The 22,798-nt window shown below is 42.2% G+C and overlaps 2 protein-coding genes across 3 annotated transcripts in view; one reads left to right on the top strand and one right to left on the bottom strand.

Annotated features, from left to right (window-relative positions):
- The first annotated feature begins 23 nt into the window (after window positions 1-23).
- Window positions 24-12,523, top strand: Kin (Kin17 DNA and RNA binding protein). 2 transcript variants are annotated; one of them, XM_052726933.1, is made up of 6 exons: window positions 81-194; window positions 2,307-2,408; window positions 3,619-3,713; window positions 8,603-8,646; window positions 8,733-8,855; window positions 9,781-12,523. In XM_052726933.1, the coding sequence occupies exons 3-6, from the start codon at window positions 3,640-3,642 to the stop codon at window positions 10,581-10,583; spliced, it is 1,044 nt and encodes a 347-aa protein (XP_052582893.1). In that variant the 5' UTR covers window positions 81-194; window positions 2,307-2,408; window positions 3,619-3,639; the 3' UTR covers window positions 10,584-12,523. The 2 variants fall into 2 exon arrangements, with proteins under 2 accessions (XP_052582892.1, XP_052582893.1); XM_052726932.1 differs by lacking the exon at window positions 2,307-2,408 and having other exon boundaries at window positions 24-194.
- Window positions 12,524-13,004: 481 nt separating this feature from the next.
- The window catches only part of Itih2 (inter-alpha-trypsin inhibitor heavy chain 2), a 36,076-nt gene continuing 26,282 nt past the window's right edge, over window positions 13,005-22,798 (bottom strand). The window contains exons 16-21 of the mRNA XM_052726937.1: window positions 21,834-21,971; window positions 16,924-17,037; window positions 16,357-16,555; window positions 15,465-15,637; window positions 14,671-14,782; window positions 13,005-13,294 (exon numbers count right to left, since the gene is read on the bottom strand). Coding sequence (XP_052582897.1) covers window positions 13,147-13,294; window positions 14,671-14,782; window positions 15,465-15,637; window positions 16,357-16,555; window positions 16,924-17,037; window positions 21,834-21,971 — 884 coding nt within the window. The 3' untranslated portion in view covers window positions 13,005-13,146. The remainder of the gene's footprint in view (window positions 13,295-14,670; window positions 14,783-15,464; window positions 15,638-16,356; window positions 16,556-16,923; window positions 17,038-21,833; window positions 21,972-22,798) is intronic.

Genomic DNA, 22,798 nt, shown 5'->3' with positions numbered 1-22,798 from the left:
CAGTTTTAGTCCCGCCTGTCCCCCCAGCCGATCCAGTTCCGCTTCCGGCTGCTTGAGCGTTGTAGCGCTATTGGGTCACCATGGGCAAGTCGGATTTTCTGAGCCCCAAGGCCATCGCGAATAGAATTAAGTCCAAAGGACTCCAGAAGCTTCGCTGGTACTGCCAGATGTGCCAGAAACAATGCCGTGACGAGGTAAGTGGCTCAGGGTGGCCGCGACCCCCGACCGCGACGCCGGTACCCTACTCCGACGCTGCGCCCCGACACGGAGCGCTTTTCCGCGCAGCCTTCCCCAGCCTGGCATAAGAGGTCTGTGACCCTCGCCGCCCTTCGCGCGGCCCTCCAACTCCACCAGAAATAATCCCAGACAGGCACTGACTGATTGCCATGGACTTGGGCAAATAAAGTTTCCTCTTACTGGTAAAGTGGAGGTAATACTTGTACCTATCTGCTGTAAGGTTGTCACTGAGTTTTGTTTTGTTTTGTTTTGTTTGAGACTGGGTCTCCGCATGACTTAAACGTAATTATCTCCCCAAGTTCCCACTTGCTACTACCATCCTATGGGGGTTAGATGTTCAGTATATGGATTTCAGAAAGGTACAAGTTTGCATTCCATAGCACCTAGAAGTTAACTTTAAATGTTTTACGATACTTACTTTTTGTCTGAAATATTTTATAGTAAATTGTATAAATGTCAGAATACTTAACTTCTGAAAACTTAAATATGTGATCAGCATAACAAGCTAATCGCCTGTATCATTTCAATATATGTGAAAATGCCACTAATATAGCAAATCTAATTAAAAAAACCCTTTACATCTGATACACTATTTTATTTCTACTTTACTTTGGAGACAGTGTCTCAGTATGTCGCTTCAGCTGGCCTGGAACTCACCACGTAGATAGACCAGGCTGGCCTCAAATAAGATCCACCTGCCTCTGCTTCCTGAGTGCTGGTGTCAAAGATGTAGACCACCCCACTTCATATTAATAGTTTCTCGGTAGTCTGGTGGTAGTGGTGGTGGGGACCAGGAACCTTGTTTATTAAGCAGTGCTACAAGTTAATGCAGGGTCTTACACATGCCTGGCAAATGCTCTCCCACTGAACTGCTTCCTTACGCCCCCCCCCACCCCCCACCCATTTATATCATTTTTTGGGGGGGAGTTGTTTTGTTTTGATTTGATTTTTCGAGACAGGGTTTCTTGGCTGTCCTGGAACTCACTCTATAGACCAGGCTGGCCTCAAACTTACAGAGATCCGCCTGCCTCTGCCTCCCGAGAGCTGGGATTAAAGGCGCTTAAGGGCCCTGGGGATTGAAATCAGGTTGTCAACATTTTGCAGTGAGCACCTTTTCTTACTGGCTTGCTGTTATCTTTTTGGTTTTTTTTTGTTGTTGTTTTTTTCGAGACAGGGTTTCTCTGTTTAGCTTTGCACCTTTACTGGAACTCGCTTTGTAGACCAGGCTAGCCTCAAACTCACAAAGATCTGCCTGCCTCTGCCTCCTGAGTGCCGGAATTAAAGGCGTGTGCCACTACTGCCCAGCTTCAAACCTCTGGCATACTTACAGTCATTTCTTAGTCTTTTATTTGTCCATGGGCCACCTATAATTTTTGCCTAATTTGTGCACTACCTGAAAGAAATGGTTATTTCAATTTTACTTCAAAAGCAGTTTGGTAACAAAATATAAATAAAAAGGGAAACAAAATGTTATTAAATTGTAGAAACCCAAAGGAATGGACTGGGAAGGGTGGAAGGGATAGATATCATGGGCCTTGTCTTCTTCCTTCTAGGTTTTCCCGCATTGCAAGATAGGGACAGAAAAGGGAACATGTAAGAACCAACATCCTCCTTCCCTTGACCACCTTTGAAGTAGGGAAGGCAGCTAATATACCTGAGGACAGACAGCCGCAATCAGAAGAACCTTACAAAGAAAACTGGCAATTACCAGAACTAGTCATTTATCTTCTTCTCATGAGAACTTAATTTCAGAATAACATCTGAGGATAATCAAGTAGGTGCAGGTGTGGTGGCACATGCATCTAATTTCAGCACTTCAGAGGCAGAGATGGGAAGATCACAAGTTTCAGGCCAGGATGTACTAACACAGTGAGACCCTGTCTCAAGAAAAAAAAAAAAGTTGTTGGTAAGCTAGACAAACAGGCAGGATTTCAGAGCATCAGTCTGTTGGTTCTTACGCTTAGAAAGAGGAAAGTATATGTATATGAGTGCTCTATTTGCATGTCTGCTTTTTAAAAAAATTATTTATGCATATGAGTATTCTATTTGCATGTATGCCTGCATGACAGGAGAAGGCATCAGACAGAAGAGGCCATCAGATCCTGTTATGGATGGTTGTGAGCCACCATGTGGTTGCTGGGAATTGAACTCAGGACCTCTGCAAGAGCTACGTATGTACTATTGAAATTTCAGGTTCAAATAAGGTAGAAGAAATATACCAATACATATATGTTGTTTTTAAGTTTTTATTTGTTTGTGAATGTTAGAAGAGGTGCTGGGTCCCCTGGGGCTGTAACATTGTGAAAGTTATAGAGACAGTTGTGAACACCCTGATGTAGGTGCTGGGAACTGAACTGAACTTTAGGTCCTTTGCAAGAGCAGCTGGTTCTCTTAACCACTGAACCATTTCTAGCCTCAGCTTGCCTTTTTTTTTTAATAGTCTTAAAAAGTATAGCTATAATACAGTTAACAAAGTTTAAGTAATAGGCATTGCTGTCTTTTGGATAATAAACTAAAGTAGAAGAAAATAAGAGAAAAGAGTGTCTGGAGGGGAAATCAGAGACGGTCCCTTTTGTTTCATGGCATCCCTCCAGGATCTTGCTAAGAAGCAGGTGCTCAGTAAAAACTATTCGTCCCCACCATGAAGTCTGTGTCTGGCAGCATTATAAATGGCTGTTTTACAGCTCTACTCTCCGTCTCTTGACCTTGACTGCTCTGTAATTGGCAGGGTTGCAAGACTCAGCTCTGTGGCAAGCAAAATGCAAAATAGGCCTGCAGAGAGGGCTCAGTACAGTATCCCCCACGCACATGTGAGGACCTGCATTTGGATCACCAGTACCTGTGTAAAACTAATTAAGGGAGGCAGAGGCAAGAGGATCCCTGGAGCTTACTTGGTGGCTAATCTTCCTGAACCTGTGAGCTCCAGGTTTGATGACAGACCCCCATCTCAAAAGAAGTAGCTGGAGAGTGACAGGATCCACCTATGGTCTACACACACACACTCACTTACACTAGAGTGTAGTTATAGCTAGTGATTTGATTTTGTAAAAATAATTTATCAGGACTGGAGAATGACTCAATGGTTAAGAGCACTGGCTACTCTTCCAGAGGACCCAGGTTCTATTTCCAGCACCCTACTGTCTGTAACTCCAGTTCCAGTGGATCCAAAACTGTATTCTGACCCCCTCGGACACAACACGTAAGGCAGTACACAGGCATACATGCAGGCAAAACACCCATGCATAATTTTAAAAGTTAAAAAAGAATTTTTTAATTAAATTAATTTTAATTAAAGAATGAATTTGCAGACTTAAGGAACTACTCAGGAGAGTGCTGTGATATGTAGATGAGAGTTTAACTGCTTCACATTTTTTTCTGTAGAATGGCTTTAAGTGCCATTGTATGTCTGAATCTCATCAAAGACAACTGTTGCTGGCTTCAGAAAACCCTCAGCAGTTCATGGATTATTTTTCAGAGTAAGTACCTCTTAAATGTTACTCAGTCGGCCATGTAATTTTGGAATTTACGCAGGAGATCTGTTGTCCCTTATGTGTTGAGATGGCTGGAGTCTTCCTGTGCTCAGTCTTTGTCTTCTTTTGAAATTAAGAACAGTATGCCACTGTTACCAAAGTGTATCTTAGAGCTGTCCTTCCTTTCAATTCAGCACTGCCCGGCCTCACGTCTTTCCCCCTGCAGGAGTTTTGGGGTGGCGCCCTGGGATAAGCTTCCTGAGTTTTTCTGTGCTTTAGTATTCTCGTGGGTATGATGGCACTGAAGTGTCACCCTGACCCAACTGGCAGGCTCCTGCATAGGACTGGAAGAAGAGTGAGAGAGCTAATGTTTTTAAAGGGCTCAGAAGCGTGTCTAGTACTAATAATGATTTTCTGTTAATTATTAGCAGTACTAGTCTTTTTTTTTTTCAAACTTCTAGATATTTTCTGAGGATCCGTTTATACATATGATTGAAGATTCTAAAGGGCTTTTGTTTCTATGGGTTTTATGTGTCAACATTTGAAATTAAATCTAAAAAAATTACAAATATTTATTATTCTATTTAAAAATACTAATACATTTACCCTATGTTCAGATATAATGGGGACTTGGAAGAGGACCCAGAGGATAAAGTGCTTGCCATACACATTTGAGTTGCAATCTGCAGCATCCTCATAAAAGCCAAACAAGTATGATCAGCCCATAATCCCAATGTTCAGAAGGCAGAGACAGTGGATCTCTGGGGCAAGCCACTAGCTAGACTAGCTAAATTGGTGAGCTCTGGGTTTAGCAAGAGATCCTGCCTCAATAAATAAAATGAAGAGCAATCAAGAAAGACACTTAGTTGACCTCTGGCCTCCATACATACACAGAATGTATATGTACCTACACTCGAGTGTAAACACATGGGTCTCTCTCTCTCTTTTTTTTTTTCCTTGATTTAAGACAGGATCTCACTATGTAGCAAAGGTTAGTCTTAAACTCACATTGTTCTTGTCTCAGCCCCACAAATGCTGTAATTACAGGTATGTTCCATCACAACTGGCTGAGATTTTTAATAAAAAAAAAAAAGCAAACCACAAAAACAAACCAAAGCAGCATACTATATTTTCCGAATACAAAAACATATATTTTACATTTTTGCAAATCTCTTCAATATCTCGCTTAATAGGCAGCTGAATGCTCACCTTTGCTTCCACATTTAGCCTCTTAAAATGTTTCAATTGAGGAATATAAAGGAAGTTCAGCTTTGCCATAGATGGTTTGTTAGAAGGGGAAGCACTCTAGTATCTTTCCAAAGAAGTTAAATTGTTCTTTGATAGTGCATTGAGATAGAGTGTGTGCAAGCTTCTTAGAGTAGTTCTAATACAGACTCTGAAAGCAGGACATGCATATTCTGTTGAATTAAAATCCACTGGTCTACTTTTTGCATGGATCTTATACATATGTGTGGTCTTGTAATGCATGTGAGTCTCTTGAAAAATATCAGTTAACTGAGTTACAAATACTTTCCTTTCAAATAGTGACCCCACTTATTACAGTGTCATCTGCTGGTACTCATTAATAGCACAGATGTTGTCAAAACAGCTCTGACTTTGAGAGGTATGTTGAGCTCACAGTGGCAGGTTCTACTTGCCAAAATTCTAATCATGACTCAGGAGCTCCAATCTCGTCATTGGCAGCACATTGCTTGTTCTTTTACCCAACTCAGCAGTCTTACTTTTGAGGATGTGTCTGCCAAATGCCCAGTTTGGAATAATGGTAGTTTATTATGTCTTTTTGTCTTTTATGTCCCATGAGAAAAGGTATTCAACTCACAGCTCAATTGCACGGCGCTTTTCTCACAGCAGCTGTGATGCACAGTGGTGGTAGTTCATCTGTAATTCTCATTTTATCATGGACTGTTAGCAAGGTGATTTGAAGGCTGTGATTTAATACAACCAACAAATTTTACTGCTCCATGGAGACATTCTGGATAAAGCCAGTGTCAGTTTTCAGTGATTGGTGTGGTGTCACAGAGTACATCATTGTCAGATGGCTTGAGATCACTACCTGTGACCTTGTCTGTATGCTAAGCTGCTGGTTGGTTTACCTTCCATCTTCAGAATATTTATGCATGCATTCATTTGTGTTTTGAAACAGGGTCTTATTATGTAGTCCTGACTGACTTGGTACTCACTCTGTAGTACAGGCTGGTCTCTGATTCAGATCTGTCCTCTTACCTGAGCCTCCTTAGTGCTGGCATGATATGTGTCTACTATGAAACCCATTTTCTTTCCATTGCTTTTAATCTTATCAGTGCAAAACACCACAATGACAAAGGTAAAATTAGTGTAGTCTGTGAACTACCTAAAACCATCCTGAGTACCACCAGATGCTCAGGCCACACACCGGGAAAGAACATTGTGACAAGTGCTAGACACTTCCTGTCTTTACCTGCTTTCTACTTCCTGTTCACGACACTGCCTCCTGTCTGTCCTTCAGTCTCTTGAAGTCACTTGTGGCTTTTTCCCATCCTCATCGTCCTTGGTCTGTCTTCAGTGGCTAATGCTTGTAACTCTTCACTGACATACTTCTCTCTTGTGGGTTCTTCCATGGCCTTCTTCCTTCTTCCTTTTCTTAGCTCCTCAAATACCAGAAAGTTCTTCAGGATGATTCTCTGATCTTTTTGTCTCGTCCCACAGTCACCATAAGTCACATTTTTTTAACTGTTGCCTTTTTGGTCAGGTGTCTCCTAACCCCCATTCTTGACATTCTTTTCTACCACTTGTCCTAAGTTACAGATGATTTTTTTCCTTGACAGCTCTGCTTTTCTGAAAGCTAGTTCACAATCATTTCTTTGATTTTTATTTTTAAAAATTTATTTTATGTGTATGAATGTTTTGCCTGCATGTATGTATGTGTACCATGAGTAGTACATGGAGGCCAGAAGAGGGCAATAGATCTCCCTGGAACTGGAATTAGGATGATTGTGAGTTGGGTCCTTTGCAAGAGCAACAAGTACTCTAAACCACTGAGTGATCTCACCAGATCTGGAGTCAGCATTTCTGAAGTTTAACTCAGAATGTTACCCACCAAACCTCGTTGTCAGCTAATAGAATTCCAGTCCACTCGGAACCTCTTCCCTAGTCTATGTGATGCACTTCAAACTTAGGTCCTTCCCACTCTTTCTGTCCGAGTAGTTCCCGGCATCTCTCATTTCACTCATTTCATGATTCCTCACTGTTGTTCTTTTCTACCCAGTGTTCTACAAACAGTTGTGTGTACAGGATTAGTTTGGATTTAAAACGATGGCAGAACCCGCACCTGGCTTCTCATTCAGGAGATCTTGGATGGGGCCAGAGATTGTACATTTCTGTAACATTCCCAAATGATAGTGTGCTGCTGGCTTGGGGGAACATCATTTGAGAATTGCTATTCTCTGCTGCCGACCAAGATTTTCTCCCTCGCTCTCTGCTTCCCTTCTTTCCTCTCTTCCTCCCTCCCTCCCATCCTTTTCCTGTCATGGTTTGAGTACAGATTAATTTTTTTTTTTAAGTTAGCGTGCAAAGTAATGAGTTTCATCATAACATTTTCAAACGTGTTATTATCCTGTCTCGTAATTCATAATTCCCCTGCTGGCATCCCCTCCCTTCCTGTCCTTCTCCACTACTTGTCTCATCCCTTCCTTCCCCCACGTAATGTCTACTCTTCTGTTTGCAGGCCACATGCATATGTTCTATTACCCTCTTTCTTCTCTCCTTTAAGATCTCATCATCCTCTCTCGTGATCCCCTTCAGCTTTCTTTACACACACACACACACACACACACACACACACACACACACACACACACACAATTTTAAATCTAGGTTTCACATATGAGAGAAAACATATTTGTCTTTATGATCTAGCTTACTTAACATCATGATTTCTATTTCTATCTTTTTTTTCCTTGCAAATGTTATGATTTCATTTCTAGTTAAAAATTACTTATTTTATGTGTATGAGTTTTTTGCCTGTGTGGAGACTAGAAGAGGGTGTTGAATCACCTGGGGCTGGAGTCAAAGGCAGTTGTGAGCAGCTATGTGGTTGCTGGGAATCAAACCTGGGTCCTCATGGGGAGCAGCCACTGGCGTTATTGGCTGAACCATCCTCTTTATTTCCTTTATGGCTGTATAAACCATGATTGTCTTTCAAATTACAGTGTTTAATTAATTTTTCAAACCTAAGTTATTTGGGTTGGAAATGCTTTTCTGTTGCTTTCTGAAAATTAGATCTGTATAACATGACATTCAAGATTCAAAAATTAGATCAGAGCCCATCTTCAAGCCACATCTTCTCCCCTCATGTCATTCTGCCTCTGCTCACCCTCATTGTCATCCTAAATTCCAGCCAAAGTAGGTTAAGTGTCATCTTTCAAACACACCCTGTGTTCATGGCACTGTTAATAAGGAATGGCCTTCCCTTTTGACCTTTGAATTATATTTCACTGTCCCTATTAAAATCCCCTCTGGCAATGCCCTCAAATTTATTTATGATATTTTGTTACATTTCCTTTGTTAGTTGACTTTATGGGAACTCTTGAAGGTTAAGATATGCCATTTGCTCCCTTGGACAGGGTGGTATTATTATGCCCTAGTCATTAGCACAAAGATCCTATGGTCAACCTTCTCTAAAGACATGTGCTAGCTTTCACCATGGCTGCTTTACTAAGGCCACATTTCAACTCTAGGCTGATCTTTGCAGTTCTTTCTCTGTTCACTTTAAAGGTTTATGGCACATGGTAACATAGTGTGACATTTGGTCACTAAAGTTTATGATGGCTTAAACTTAAGATGGCGCTTTATATTTGTAGCAAGTACCTTAATATTTTCCTTTCTTTCTTCACTAGGGAATTCCGAAATGACTTTCTGGAACTTTTGAGGAGACGCTTTGGTAAGCATCTTAAATATTGCGTAAATAACAATTTCATAATTGAGTGAGTTTTTTTCAGGCTCAACAGTGTCACATTTTGTTTTTAGGCACTAAGAGAGTCCACAACAACATTGTCTACAATGAATACATCAGCCATCGAGAGCATATCCATATGAACGCCACTCAGTGGGAAACGCTGACCGACTTTACCAAGTGGCTGGGCAGAGAGGGTAAGAAGAGAACAGTGGAACTGGTGTTCCGTGGCTTTCTTTCTAGGAGAGAAATCATTGTCAGCTTCCGTCTGATTTTATGGGAAATAAGGTCTGTAGGAAAATTAGGAAAGCAGGAGGGGAACCAAGAATTCCATGGTTAAGTTTGTTATATGCCACTTCGGTCATTTTTAGTTTTTGAAACTGGGTCTTAATATAGCCTAGGCTGCAGTGGAACTGGTGACCCTCCTGCCTCTGCTTCTCAGGGGCTGGGCTTGCAGGCTTTGGGTCCGAAGTGGCCAGCTTGAGGACTTCTTTGACAGTGCCCGAGGCATTCTGTTTCCGGCACTTTTCATCACTGTGACAAAATGCCTGAGAAAGTTGATTTTGACTCACAGTTTCTGAGAATTGAGTTCATGTCACTTAGCTCCTGTGCCTCTGGGTCTGTATTGAGGGAGAGCATCATGTCAGGGAGCACGTGATGGAGCAAAGCCACAAGATGAGGCAAAGGAGGAGCAAGGGGCAGGGGTAACTATAACAAGAAATCTGCAGAGTCTGTTTAAAGGGCAAAGAATTTAGTTTTTCTTTTCCCGTTTCTGAACTTCATATGATGAGAAATTCGGAAGACAGGAGAAATTTGGTGTCAATATTTAGCTCATTTAGAGTGCCACTTCATTAAGTTACCAGATCATTCTGTGTTCATTGGACAGTAAGGACTCTGTTGTAGTTGAACAGTTGTTCCTAAAGTGATTCCTTGGGCAGCTCTTGCTTAGCTGTTACCTGAGCATAGCTATATAAGCATGGAAGTGAAGAAATCGCCCTGTGTTTCAGGGCTTTGTGTTTGAGGACACTCGATTGTAGTCACTGAATGTGCAGAGATGGAACACACTGTGCTTGTTGTTTACTTTGGATGTACACGAAGTCATGCTAGTTTTCTCCCCCAAAGGGTTGTGTAAAGTGGACGAGACACCAAAAGGTTGGTACATTCAGTACATAGATAGAGACCCCGAAACCATTCGCCGGCAACTGGAGTTAGAAAAAAAGAAGAAGCAGGATCTTGACGATGAGGAAAAGACTGCCAAGTTCATTGAGGAGCAGGTGAGAAGAGGTCTGGAAGGAAAAGAGCAGGAGACACCTGTTTTTACAGAATTGAGCCGAGAAAATGATGAAGAAAAAGTTACATTCAATCTGAATAAAGGAGCAGGTAGCTCAGCGGGAGCAACATCGTCCAAGTCAAGCTCTTTGGGACCAAATGCACTGAAGACGCTGGGAAGTGCAGCCTCCGTGAGGCGGAAAGAGTCTTCCCAGAGCTCAGCTCAGCCCGCAAAGAAGAAAAAGAAGTCCGCACTGGACGAAATCATGGAGCTGGAAGAGGAAAAGAAAAGAACTGCTCGAACAGACGCCTGGCTACAGCCTGGAATCGTTGTGAAAATTATAACCAAGAAACTCGGAGAGAAATACCACAAGAAGAAGGGTGTCATTAAGGAAGTGATTGACAGATACACAGCTGTGGTAAAGATGATTGACTCTGGAGACAGGCTGAAACTGGACCAGACTCATCTGGAGACTGTCATTCCAGCACCAGGGAAAAGAATTCTAGTTTTGAACGGTGGCTACAGAGGGAATGAAGGCACCCTGGAATCCATCAATGAAAAGACCTTTTCAGCCACCATAGTCATTGAAACTGGACCTTTGAAAGGACGCAGAGTGGAAGGGATTCAGTATGAAGACATATCTAAACTTGCTTGAGCTTGGAAATTGGTTAACAATACATTGAAATCGTAAAGCATCAAATTGATGTTAGTCAAGGTACTGTGTAACTCTACTGTGTTAGGGGATTTGTTTTGTATAAAAGGTGGATCTATTTAAATACTGCTGGATAGTTTGAGTAAATTTATAATGAAATCTAATGTTTTTTAAGTGTCAAAACTGTCATTTTAGCTTTGTTCCTTTTTCCTTCATAAGCCCCCCATTGTAGTGGGTAGCTGTTCCAGCTTTGACCTGGAAGAACTACCCCCACTGAGGCTTTGGTAACTGTTACGCCTACAAGGCAGGGCCGAGACAGGAGCCCTTAAGACCTGAGATCCGGATGTGCCGGCTCTCTTGGTTCCTGGATCCTGGATGCTGGAGGTAGACAGAGCAGAGTTCTCCAGAGAACACCGCTGGACTGCGCTACACCTTTCCTGGACCCTGTAACCTATCCCTTTACTTGTAAGTTACCCCACAAAAAAAACCTCCCTTTTAACTATGTAGAGTTGCCTTAATACCTCCACCAATACCCCATGATGGTTTTTTGCCATCATTAAAGAATACCATAGTAAAGTGTTTCATGTAAGACAATTTGAAAAAAAATAGCAAATTCTTTTATCACATTAGTGTCTGTGTGTTTCTAATCAGGCAAGCTTGACCTTCATTCTTATGACTCATTAGAGTCACTTATCTCTTGCTAAAAAAGACCAGTGAAAGATGTCACTTTATTTTATTATTAGAGTCTGTCGAGGTGGCTCAGCAGTAAAGAGTACTGACTTTTCTTCCAGAAAACACACTTTACATTCCCAGCACCCACATGGTGGCTCATAACCATTTGTAACTCCAGTCCCAGATCCTGTGCCCTCTTACGGCCAGTGCATGACATGCTGAACAGATGTCCATGCCTGACAAACACCCATACACATAAAGAAATCCTTCCGTCGCTTTTGTGTCCAACCTTTGGTTCCTCTGGACCATATTGGGGAAAGAACTGCCTTGGAACATTCAAGGGTGCCTGACTGGTGGCCCATAGGCTGTGAGAACATAGGTTCTTTTATTTTCTATGACAATTTAGTCATGATGTTGTCCTTTACAAAGTTCATGCTTGAGAACCAGGCACTCAAGCTACAATTTATACACACACACACACACACACACACACACACACACACACACACACACACACGTATATTTAATAAGATACTGCTTAATTCTATTAATTTAGGGTTTTTTTCATGTATGTTTTTAAAGAACTATGTGGTGTATGTGTAAGTATTTGTGTGTGTACCACATATGTCAGGACTCTGCACAGGTCAGAAGAGGGCATTGGATCTGGAATTGGAGTTACAGATGAATGTGAGCTGCCATGTGGGTACTGAGAACTGAACCTGGACCCGCGCTGCAAAAGCAGAAAATGCTCTTCACTGCTCGTACCAACTCTCCAGACCTTTGCATTTCCAGTCTATACCCTAAAGAACACTGAATTAGTTTATAGTCATTTTAAAACAGTCTTTAAAACTTTGAAAAAAAAAAAAAAACTTGTTACTCAGGTATAATCTCAGCTTAGACTTGTTTTTCCTCAGTTAAGTTTTCCCATTCATTAAGATAAAATTCACATTTAATTGTATTGGTTTAATGGTAGCTGTGTGATTGATACATGGGCCAAGCTTGTGAACACAGGCCACATGAGACCAAAAGCTAGCTAATATGTCTCGCAAATAGCAGGTCAATATTAGTCAGCTGAGATCTCAGTTGTTCATACTGTGTATAACTAAATATCAAGTTGTGGTTGTTCCCGGGACCCTCTAAAGAATGAACAGGCTTACCTAGGGAGAAAGCTGCTCTTTGCCAACTGTCCCCACTAAGTCGTTGGTCTTGTTTGAAATTCAAGGTTGGTTGTTCATTTAAAATGGAAAATAAATCAACATATCTGGTCTCAAGAGGGATTACATATGACAGTTACTGATAAAGTTACTTTTATAAGTGATGCATGTTGAAACATCAACTTTTCAAGGTTGGTCACATGAGTTACATGTATGAGACTGATTTTACAGAACACTTCTATGGAACTATTCTATAGAACTGTTCCTCTGAGTTTTGCACATAAATGTCTGTCTAGTTTTGACAATGCTATCCCTGCAGCCCAGGAGTTCAGTGTAAGTCTCTATTATGAAGCAGCTACAAAGAAGTAATGTCCCCTGTTTATTGTCAGTATTCACCCAAAGTCTCATAGTTGACCCTCCTGTGTACTAACAGCAAGTGTGTGCTTAATCTCAAGGCTAAGGTGACATTCAACAGTAGATGGATTTTCACAGTAAACCCCAGCTCCTGGGGTTGGTCTCAGTGGCAGCTTGACTCACCAGCCACGTCCTGAGTGTCACCTTGATTAACACACATCATCTGAAACCAGACTCCTGAGACTTCTTTGCAAATGTTTATTTTCTTAGCAGGCCTTTTAGACCACTCTAACATCTGGGTTTGTTTTGAGTTGCTGGAGCTGAGGAAAACTGCCAAAAGGGTCAGGGAGAAAATGTACACGTACAATTTCCAAAACCGTAAACCCTTAAGGCCGTTTGAGAAAGCTGTAGAGCTGAGGTACGAAGTAATCCTTGTAGTGCCCGTCGATGAAACCTTTCCCACTGTTGTGCACAAACCAGCAGGGGACGTCTGTTCCAAACACAGTATCTGTCCTGTAGTCCTTCTGTAAGCCTCTGAAAGGAAAATGGCATCTATGCTTAGGGAAAAGCCAACACAGGAACAAGGCACAGCTGGACACAAGTAGGCTCTTCCCTTTTCTTTATGCCTTTCCTCTCTCTACCCACCCCCTACTCCTTCCCTACCCCCCAAGTTAAAAGAGGTATCAGTGTCAGTGTCTAGGGGTTGGTGCTGGAAGATCAGAGAGTCGCCAGTGTGTCCTCAGACAGTTAGCCCTGTAGAAGCTGGCCTGCAGGGCTCTTCCACCCAGGTAACAGTGGCAGTGAATAGTAAACAAGGGGAAGGCTAAATAAAACAGTGCTGTAGGCTAGTCTGCGCTAGCAGAGGCACCGGAGGCACCTCCTCAATTTATGGATATGTTTTATTTAAGAGTGATGCCAGCTATTTATGAACAAATCCAAGTCTTCCCCTTAGAGGATGAAGAAGCTAAAATTTTAAAAATACCTACGGCACATTGCCATCAGTGAGTCTTAAAGGGATGGAGTGGGGCTCGTTCAGTTTCATTTGCTCATCGGAAATGTCAGGAATTTGTGAAAAGGCTCAGTGTTTGCCTTTTGTCATGGAAAAGATGGTCTGTTGTGTTTTGTCATAGATAAAATGTCTGCCTATGATGTAAGGCAGCTACTACGTGGTCTCACCCTTTCTCCATGCTTACTGGTATCTATTAATAATGAATTGTTTTCTGTCTGGTAAGCCAGTACCATTTGGGTGGTGTACTCAGACTCCACCATTTTAGTTCATGTGTCTGTATCATGATGGCATATATCATAACTAATCTTGTGATTTAATTATCACTGTAAAATTACATTTTAATTATGTGGAAGATAATAGCATTTCTGTACTGTTATTTTTAATAAGGAAAACTTATAAACTATCAAAAAGATAAAAAATGTTTTAAGGTGATATTAAGCAGGAGGGAGACAACTGAACAAGAAAGGGGAGGAATATCCAAAGAATTATCATTTATACTCAGAATGCTAAATTCCCACTTTGAAGTGAAGCATATGGATGTGATGTATGTAAGAAAAACTACCCCCAATACACTCAGTATATCCATATTCAAGAAGCCCTTACATAGAATATGCATGCCTTCTCTGGCCCTGTGCTTCCTGGATATTTTGTGATCTTTTCCTTTGGTCAACATCGTCAATTACTCAGTTCCTGACTGAAGGGCTCTAACATGCAGATGAGAGCACTAGAGTAATTCTTTTTGGCATTTCATGACGTGTGTGCACATACATGGGTCATTATCTGCATTTCATCTGGGCTCTCTGAAGTGTCCTTTGGCTAATATTGTATATGTGTCTATTGTCAATGACTTGTGGAGTTGGACAGCGGCTCCAGTGCCTTTTCTTACGCATCCAAGGCCTACCTGGTGACGGTCAGCTTATGTCCTTTCACTTCCATGCTTGCCTCTGGTTTTCCGGGATCTTTTCCTGCTCTCTCATTGAAGATATGGACGTCTGGCTCATTCATGAACTGACCTAATGACACAGAGCACAGACATTAATTTACATGGAATCCTGGAGTTCAAGTGACAGTTCGGTCCTCCCTCTGGACTCCCTTTGTACTTGATGCTGGTCTACCAGACCATCAGTGAAGGGCTGCCCCTCTGATGGCAGCAGACAAGGTAGGCCTTGGAGAGTGTAGCTCACATCATAGGAAAAGGGAGCTTTGTGATGCCACATGCTTACACCTGAACCCTTCTTAAAATGCCTGCATGTCATTGAGTCTGCTTGTCACGGACCTCCTAAGCCAAGTCACCTCTCATCAGTCACAAAAAAAAATCTTGGCATAATTCATAACCTGTTTTGTCACTTGTCTTTCCACATTAGTGTCACTGGGCAGATGGCCTTGGCCATTGCATTCCCCGGTCACCCTGCTGTGTTGGGCCCTCTGCTCCCATAGCTGTACCTGCCACCTTCCCAACTTTTTTCTTTTCTTTTCTTTTTCTTTTTTTTTCCAGACAGGGTTTCTCTGTGTTGCCTTGGCTGTCCTGGATCTCCCTTTGTAGACCAGGCTGGCCTTGAACTCACAGAGATCTGCATGCCTCTGCCTCCTGAGCACTGGGATTAAAGGTATGCGCCACCACTTATCAACCACCTTCCCACCTAACCATAGTTGTCAAAGTCACTGCCTACATGTCCAATGGTTGAGATGCTTTACCTAAGAGTCCATGTGCACTGGGTGAAAACTTGTTTGTGGGGGGGATGTAGATCCCTAGAAAGTCCACATTGACTGGATGCTTCTTCCACACATGATGCAGCAGAACGGAAAAGAACATCTCCTTATCCACCGTCAGAGTCACAGATTTTCCCTTCTTCACGGAGATAAGCACCCTATGTGAAAGTCAACATAGATTCTAGATGATTCCGGAACAGACATCGTATTAAATGTTAAATTATTTTCTGTGTGTGTGTGCTCATGCATGTGTGCTTGTGTGTGTTTTACAGTACACTAGAGCATGTCAGAAGAGGACAACTTGCAAAGGTTTGTTCTCTCCATCCACTCGGGTAATCAATCTCAGCAGCGAGTGCCTTTACACACTGAGCCATCTTTCGAGACTCAGAATAGACATTTTTTTAAGCAAGTCATTCTCAGGCCTAATACAGACTCTCCATTGAGAACGTCACCATGTCGATGCTATGGGATAATGCATGTCTATAACAGTCAGTGAGCAGGTCCTAATGGGAAGACACTCTTGCATAAACTGCAACCATACTGCTGATGGTAGTATGATTCTGATGTAGTCACCTACACATTTCCATGGATGGATCTGCTTACTGATGCATCACACACATGTATTGAGCACTTACTGTATGCCATGTACTGTGGCTTATCACTTACTGTATGCCATGTACTGTGGCTTGTCGCTAAGGCACAGTGAGCTTTGAAAACAATTCCTGGCACCAGGGAGAGCATAGTAGATGAGAACAACTTCCCCTAACCTTGACTTCCTTGTATTTAAAATGATGACTGTTCTCTGCTGATGCTGAGCCTGGGCTGGCTTCTGCAGCCATGTTCTAAGGGCACATGGGGACCAGCACGGAATACTTGCCTCTGATTCCCAAGACGAGCTGTATCAGACCAGGACAAGCGAGATGTAAAAGAACCATAGCTCAGGGTGATTGTCTCTGTGCTGATTTCTATTTTCATGTCTTCTTTTTGGAAATAAAATCCCAGTTTTCCAAAGTAGGTTTTTAGTTTTCCATTCTCTGCCTTCTTGGCACCAATAAGCTGACCATTGACTAAAATCCCTGTCAAAGAAAAGATGCTTTCTCTCTTGTACTCCACATGTGGGCACCACAGTTTGTATTTATAAAATTTGACAAGTTGAGAAAAAATTTTCATAGTACAATATTTTTCTTTATAAAATCTTATTTTACAGTTAATTTATTATAAAATAATTAAATGAAAATAACAGCTCATGCTCAAAATATATGTTTTAAGCTATAATTGCTTGAAATGCTTAATATATATAATTTAATTTCTCACTAATCATAAAAATTTTAAAAATAAAATATCTAATAAGCTGAAAAAGAAAGGAATCCCAGGTAGTCACAAGGAAGCATGGCCATCATGCAAATAGTTAATTCAAATATAATATAATCTGCTTTTATGTTACCTGATTCTGGATCAGACACCAGGCTAAGGATTTTTCCAGGTTCTGAGTCAATATTGAAACAAATATTCTTTTGGCTTTTTGGCAGGTAAATGATGAAGTGGGGGTCATTTTCCACTAGAAAATATACAAGGAAAATGTAAGCAAAATTATAAAAAGGAAGATGATTTCTGTCATTGTTTTTTGAGGCAGGATCTAAGCTTGTAGCCCAGGCTGTCCTTGGATTTGTGGTCTTCTTGCCCACAGAATGCAGGATTACAGGCATGCATTAGCATTAACTCCTAGTATTTCCTTTCATCCTTCACACCGTATAGTTCATGTCAAGTGGTCAACCACTACTTGACTCAATGATTTATGTCAAAGCTGGGCACTAGAGGGCGTTGTTAAACTGTGGAACAATGGCTCCTTTGAAAAGCAACTATGATAATTTTTTTCCTTTTATATAAATACAATGTGATCTTTTGAATAAGAATGCCCCCCTCACCCAAGTTCATATATTTGAATGCTTAGTCACGAGGGAGTGGCACTACTTGAGAAGGATTAGGAAGTGCAGCCTTGTTGGAGTAGGTGTGATCTTTTTGGGAGGAAGTGTATCATTGGGGCTGGGCTTTGAGGTTTCAAAAGCCCAAGCTGAGTATCTCTCTGTCTTCCTGCTGCCTGTGGATCCAGTTGTAGAACTCTCAGCTACTTCTCCAGCACCATGTCTGCCTGTGTGTCACCATGCTCCCTGCCATGATCATAATAGACTAAACCTCTGAAACTGTAAGCAAGCTCTCAATTAAATGCTTTCTTTTACAAGAGTTACTGTGTTCATTGTGTTCCTTCACAGCACTAGAACACTAAGACAGTTTGCTTGAATAAAATTGTTTTATGGGAGACAACAGTTATTTCTACCATCCCACTTTACTGAAATCCTATCAGATCAGTCAACAATATCCACTCAGTCCTGCCAAATGGAGTGATGTGTTTTTAGGCAAATGGAATGGAACCCATGCTTAAGCTTTAATTTTTGGTAGGGTTGGAAATAGGTTGAAGATCTCCATGGCAACTTTATACATTGTAGATGAATTTCTAAATGATCTTTTTAAATAAAAAACATGGAGCCAAATATAGGGGTGAAAGCCTTACACCAGGGAAATAGGGAAAGCCACCAGCCAACTCCACCTCATCAACTCTGCAGCTTCCAAATGCCGAGACTTCCTGTTTCCCATGCCTATATGCCTTGCTATTTTGCCATCTGATTTGCTCTCTCCATTCAACTTCATCACTTCCTCTTCCTACACAGCTCTGTCAATTCCTGTCTGTCTGTACAGACCTCCAGACCTCCATGGTTAACTAATTGTGGAATTTAAGGCGTGTGCCACCACACCTGGCTCTGTTTCCAGTGTGGCCTTGAACACAGAGATCCTGCCTGCTAAGTGATAGGATTAAGGGTGTGTGCAACCATTGCCTGGCTTCTTTATTTACTTAAAATGGCTTGCTTTTTTCCTCTGATCTCCAGGCAAGCTTTATTTATTAAAGCACAAATAAAATATCACCACAATACATTCTTGAAATTCTAAAGTTTATGGGCCAAACACTAGCTAGACTTTGTTGAATGTCTGTCTACTTGTGAGATTCTTGCCTTATATAACTACTCTATAGCCATTACCCCATATTGCAGGTGGGATAATTGAGACCAGAGATGTTCCAGTGTATGGCTCATGGTCACGTGGGAAGAGTTTGACCCCAGGATGGTCTGATTCAAGGCCAGCTTTTTTATTGGATCAAACAGCAGACTAGAAATGTAGAAGAAGCTTTGTAGTCTTACTGGGAAGATCATTTTGAAATAGGCTGTCTTGTCCTTGTTGCTGCAAAAACTTTATTCTACACAGTAACCGTGTGCATGGCTCACATGCTGGATATCATAGTATGTCCTGTTCTTGGGAGCCATTTACTGTACAAGCCCTGCACACTAACTAATCTTCCACACAGGGTCCCTACTCAGGAGTGTGGCTATAAGGAGCATCATCATCAACCAAACAAATAGCAAATCATTTGGGGCCACAAATAATACTGTGGTGATATTTTAATTGTGCTGAAATGTGGTTTTATTTGTATGTTAATAAATAAAGTTTGCCTGGAGATCAGAGTTCACATAGTGAGGTCACATAGCTAGCCATAAGCAGAAATCCAGCGGTGGTAGCACACGCCCTTAATCCAATCACATGACAGGCAGAGTCTCTGTGTGGTCAAGAACACAGCCAAGCATGGTGACATGAGCCTTTAATCCCAGTACCAACCATAGAGACCTGGAGGTCTGTATAGACAGGCAGTGACAAGGAAGTCATGTGGCTGGGCTTAGAGCCAATGAGAAGGTAGAACAGGAAAGCAATAAAAGCGCAGGTTAGGCAGGAAGAAAGTCTCTCATGTGGGAAACTAGGGCTTGGTGGTAAGCTAAAGGGTAGTCAGTGGCTCTTCGCTAATTCTCTGATCTCTTCGGCTATTAGCCCTGCATTTGGCTCTGTGTTTCTTATTTACTAAGTCTGTTTAGAATTTCGTCTACATAATACTTTCAGGAAGTGAAATATATGAATACTGCAGGAAGTGAGACAAAACTACTTAACATGCTCACCCTAAGTCCTCACTGATTGCTTATCACAAAAGGATGCTTGGTGTGTGTAGAAAAACAATCAGTCTCTCCTTTCCTCCCTCTCTACCTCCCTCCTTTTCCCTCCCCCCCCCCTCTTTTCTGTACTGTGACATGAAACCTAGGACTTTGAATGTACTAGGCACATGCCCTCTCACTGAGTGACACCCTCAGCCATTCTTTTGTGAGATGAGGTATTGCGCTGTGGCCCGTGTTCACCTCAAACTCAAGATTCTTCTGCCTTCACCTTGAGTGCTGGGATGAGAGGTGCCACCCACCCAGTCTGGAGTTAATGGTTTTAATCATTTCATTTTATTTTAGTTTTATTTATTGTTCTTTGAGACAGGGATTCCTTGGATAGCCCATGTTGGCCTTACACCTATGATCTTTCTACCTCAGCTTGGCATTGCCAGCCTATGCCACCATGCTGGCTTAACAGTCCGAAGATGTCAGTCCTGAAGATTATTTTCTTCTTTTTAAAAACTTATTTATTTATTTATTTATTTATTTATTTATTTGTGTGTGTGTGTGTGTGTGTGTGTGTGTGTGTGTGTGTGTGTGCCTATGTCTATGTGGAGCATGCATGTGGAAGTCAGATGATAAGTTGGGCTAGTCTCTTCTCTCCTACCATGTGGGTTCCAGGATCAAACTGAGGATATTAGGCTTGTTAGCAAGTGCCTGTATCCTCTGAGCCACCTCACTGGCCCATCTGAAGATTTTTTTGTTTTAAATATGAGAGTCTATTCAAGAGAACCTAGAGATCTGCACTTGTATTAGCAACAGGAACTAACTAGTCTTCTACTTCCATTTCAAACAACCCATATGCTCCTGGCCGGTGGGACCTTCCCTATGGAGGGTGCAGAAGCACTCTTAGAATGTCCAAAGTTCGTTCTCAAAGAGAGAGAAGGATGCAAAGTGCATACAGGCTCCAGGAGCTGCCCGGAAGTAAGTGAAAGTGATAAAGTCAGGGAACCCCGGAAACTGGGATGGCGGTGGGGGGAAGCCTGGGCAAACCCTCAGCTGCATTTGCTTTCTGTTAACTTTGACAAGCACTAACCACAGAGGTGATACAGCTGTGGAAAATACTCCTGGTGTGTCTGGATCTTGGTGACAACAGTGCCTAGGTTCCTTCTCGGAGATTTGGTGACCCTGCTTGTGGACATCACTGACTGCTCCCTGGGACATTCAGAGGTGTCTGATGGGTGACCTTATGATGCCACTCTCTCTGCAGATGATGCTCACACCTCCATTTGCTGAATGTGCATTTCACAAAGGCCCATGGAATTTAACTGTATGTTTGTAAACCACAGATTCCTTCATCTCCAATCATCTTTCCCCACACATTAATCACTGTCTCTGCCCTATAAATATCCTCAAGCCCTAGAGGATGTGGCTTTGAGATCTTTGTCCACTATCTCCACTATCTCCATATTCAGCCACTGAGTGAGTAAACTTTATCTTTTGCAAAACTGATTGTTTCGGTAATGGGCTGAGTGCATGTGGATCAAAGAGCAGTTTCTGTTAACTGGGCGGGGGGGGGGGGGGGGGGGGGGGGGGGGGGATGAGAGGTGATGCATTTACTCCTACGTTCTCCAGGTGGCGCCTTTGTCTCACATGTTGAGAGGGACTGGGTCAAAAAGGTTGAGGACAGCATCATGGAGCCTCAGTGCCCAAACTCTCCAAGAAATACATGTTATTGGCTTTCAGATGATCACATTTGCTATTTGTGCCTCCCACATGCTGTTATGCAAGAGACAATGATACATCTGGATAAAAAAAAATTGATCGTTCAATGATGATATCCACTTACTGAACAACTAGGAAGCGCTTAACCAATCAAAGCTGTTCAGTCAATGTGAAACCATGCTCCACCAGTGTATCCCCATGAGAAGAGCATCTCTTTGATTTCAGAGGGTTTACTTCATACAGTTGGAAACAGTGCTGGGTATGGATTTGTCCCCATGCAAATTCATATCCTGAGGCCTACCCCTCAAAATGTGACAGTCTCTGGACATGGAGTCCTCGGAAGTTCATTAGGTTCTCATGAGGTCAGAGAATGAGACCCTGATGCTAGGGTTAGCGCCCTGAAAAGAGACACCAGAGCACTCCAGTCTCAGTTTTGTTATGGCAGCTGCAGTAAGCCTTTTTTATGGAGCTGTTGTCTCTCCATGGAAGGCAACAATGCCTGTAAAAGTCACCTAGTTTCTCAAGACATGGTGATTCTATTAGTTTATGGAAATTTACATGGGATTCTGATGGGTTGAGAAGGGAGACATGCTTTTACCTCGAATCACATGTGGAGGTGGAGTGGACTCAAGCGGCTTCGCTCCTACTGCAAGCATGGCCATCACTGGGGTCGGGGATGGACTGGCCCACGATGGGATGGAACCTGAGGAAACCTTGGTGCCATAATACAATGCACCTGTGTAGAAGAACCCACATCCATTAATTCCCAAGATACTCTTCCACAGAAATTGCTCTCAGTTTAAAGAATCTGGGTTTTGCATCCTCTTCCCTCAACCAAAGGTTCTCAGCTAAGGTTTTATCTACCTTAAAATGCAGGTAGATAAACACAGTGCTAGGTATCAAACCCAGGGTCTCGATCATGCAAAGTAAGCACTCTACTGGGCTTTAACCCACAACCTCCTCTTTTTATTCAGAGTCCTCGCTCCTCTTATTCCCCCTGGCATCACACTGCAGAAGCCTGTGATCCAATTCTTCTAGTATCTAGGACTCTAAATGGGTCTGCAGTAGAAGGAACTGCTCTGCTGGGCGTAGTGACACATGCCTACAATCCCAGCACTCAGGAAGTGGAGGCAGGGGCATAAGGAGTTCAAGGTTATCCTTGGCTAGATAGAGAGCTATTATCATTGAACCCTCTGGAACAAAATAAAAAACCTCAGAGGTTCATTGTAGTGTGTTTCAGCCACTCTCGAGACCAGGCAAGACTAGGCATCAAGAAGACAAAGGAGGGAATCTAATCAGTTCAATCAGAGGTCCTCTTAGCCTTGGGCATTTCTGGAGACTTCCCATGGGACATAGACCACAAGGATGATTTTCAAGGCTGTTTCTAGGCCCCCAGTTTCCATATATACTCTTTAAAGAAGTGTGTGTGTGTGTGTGTGTGTGTGTGTGTGTGTGTGTGTGTGTGTGTGTAATAGAGGGATATCTGGGTGTGCCTGTCTGTCTGTATATATGCATGTGGGTGCACATATGTGGGGATGTCAGGGATTAACCTTGAATGTTTCT

The sequence above is a fragment of the Peromyscus californicus genome, unplaced genomic scaffold (assembly GCF_007827085.1).
Source record: "Peromyscus californicus insignis strain IS unplaced genomic scaffold, ASM782708v3 Scaffold_8__1_contigs__length_139910024, whole genome shotgun sequence".
Lineage (NCBI taxonomy): Eukaryota > Metazoa > Chordata > Mammalia > Rodentia > Cricetidae > Peromyscus > Peromyscus californicus.
This window is presented reverse-complemented; position numbering and strand designations above follow the sequence as displayed.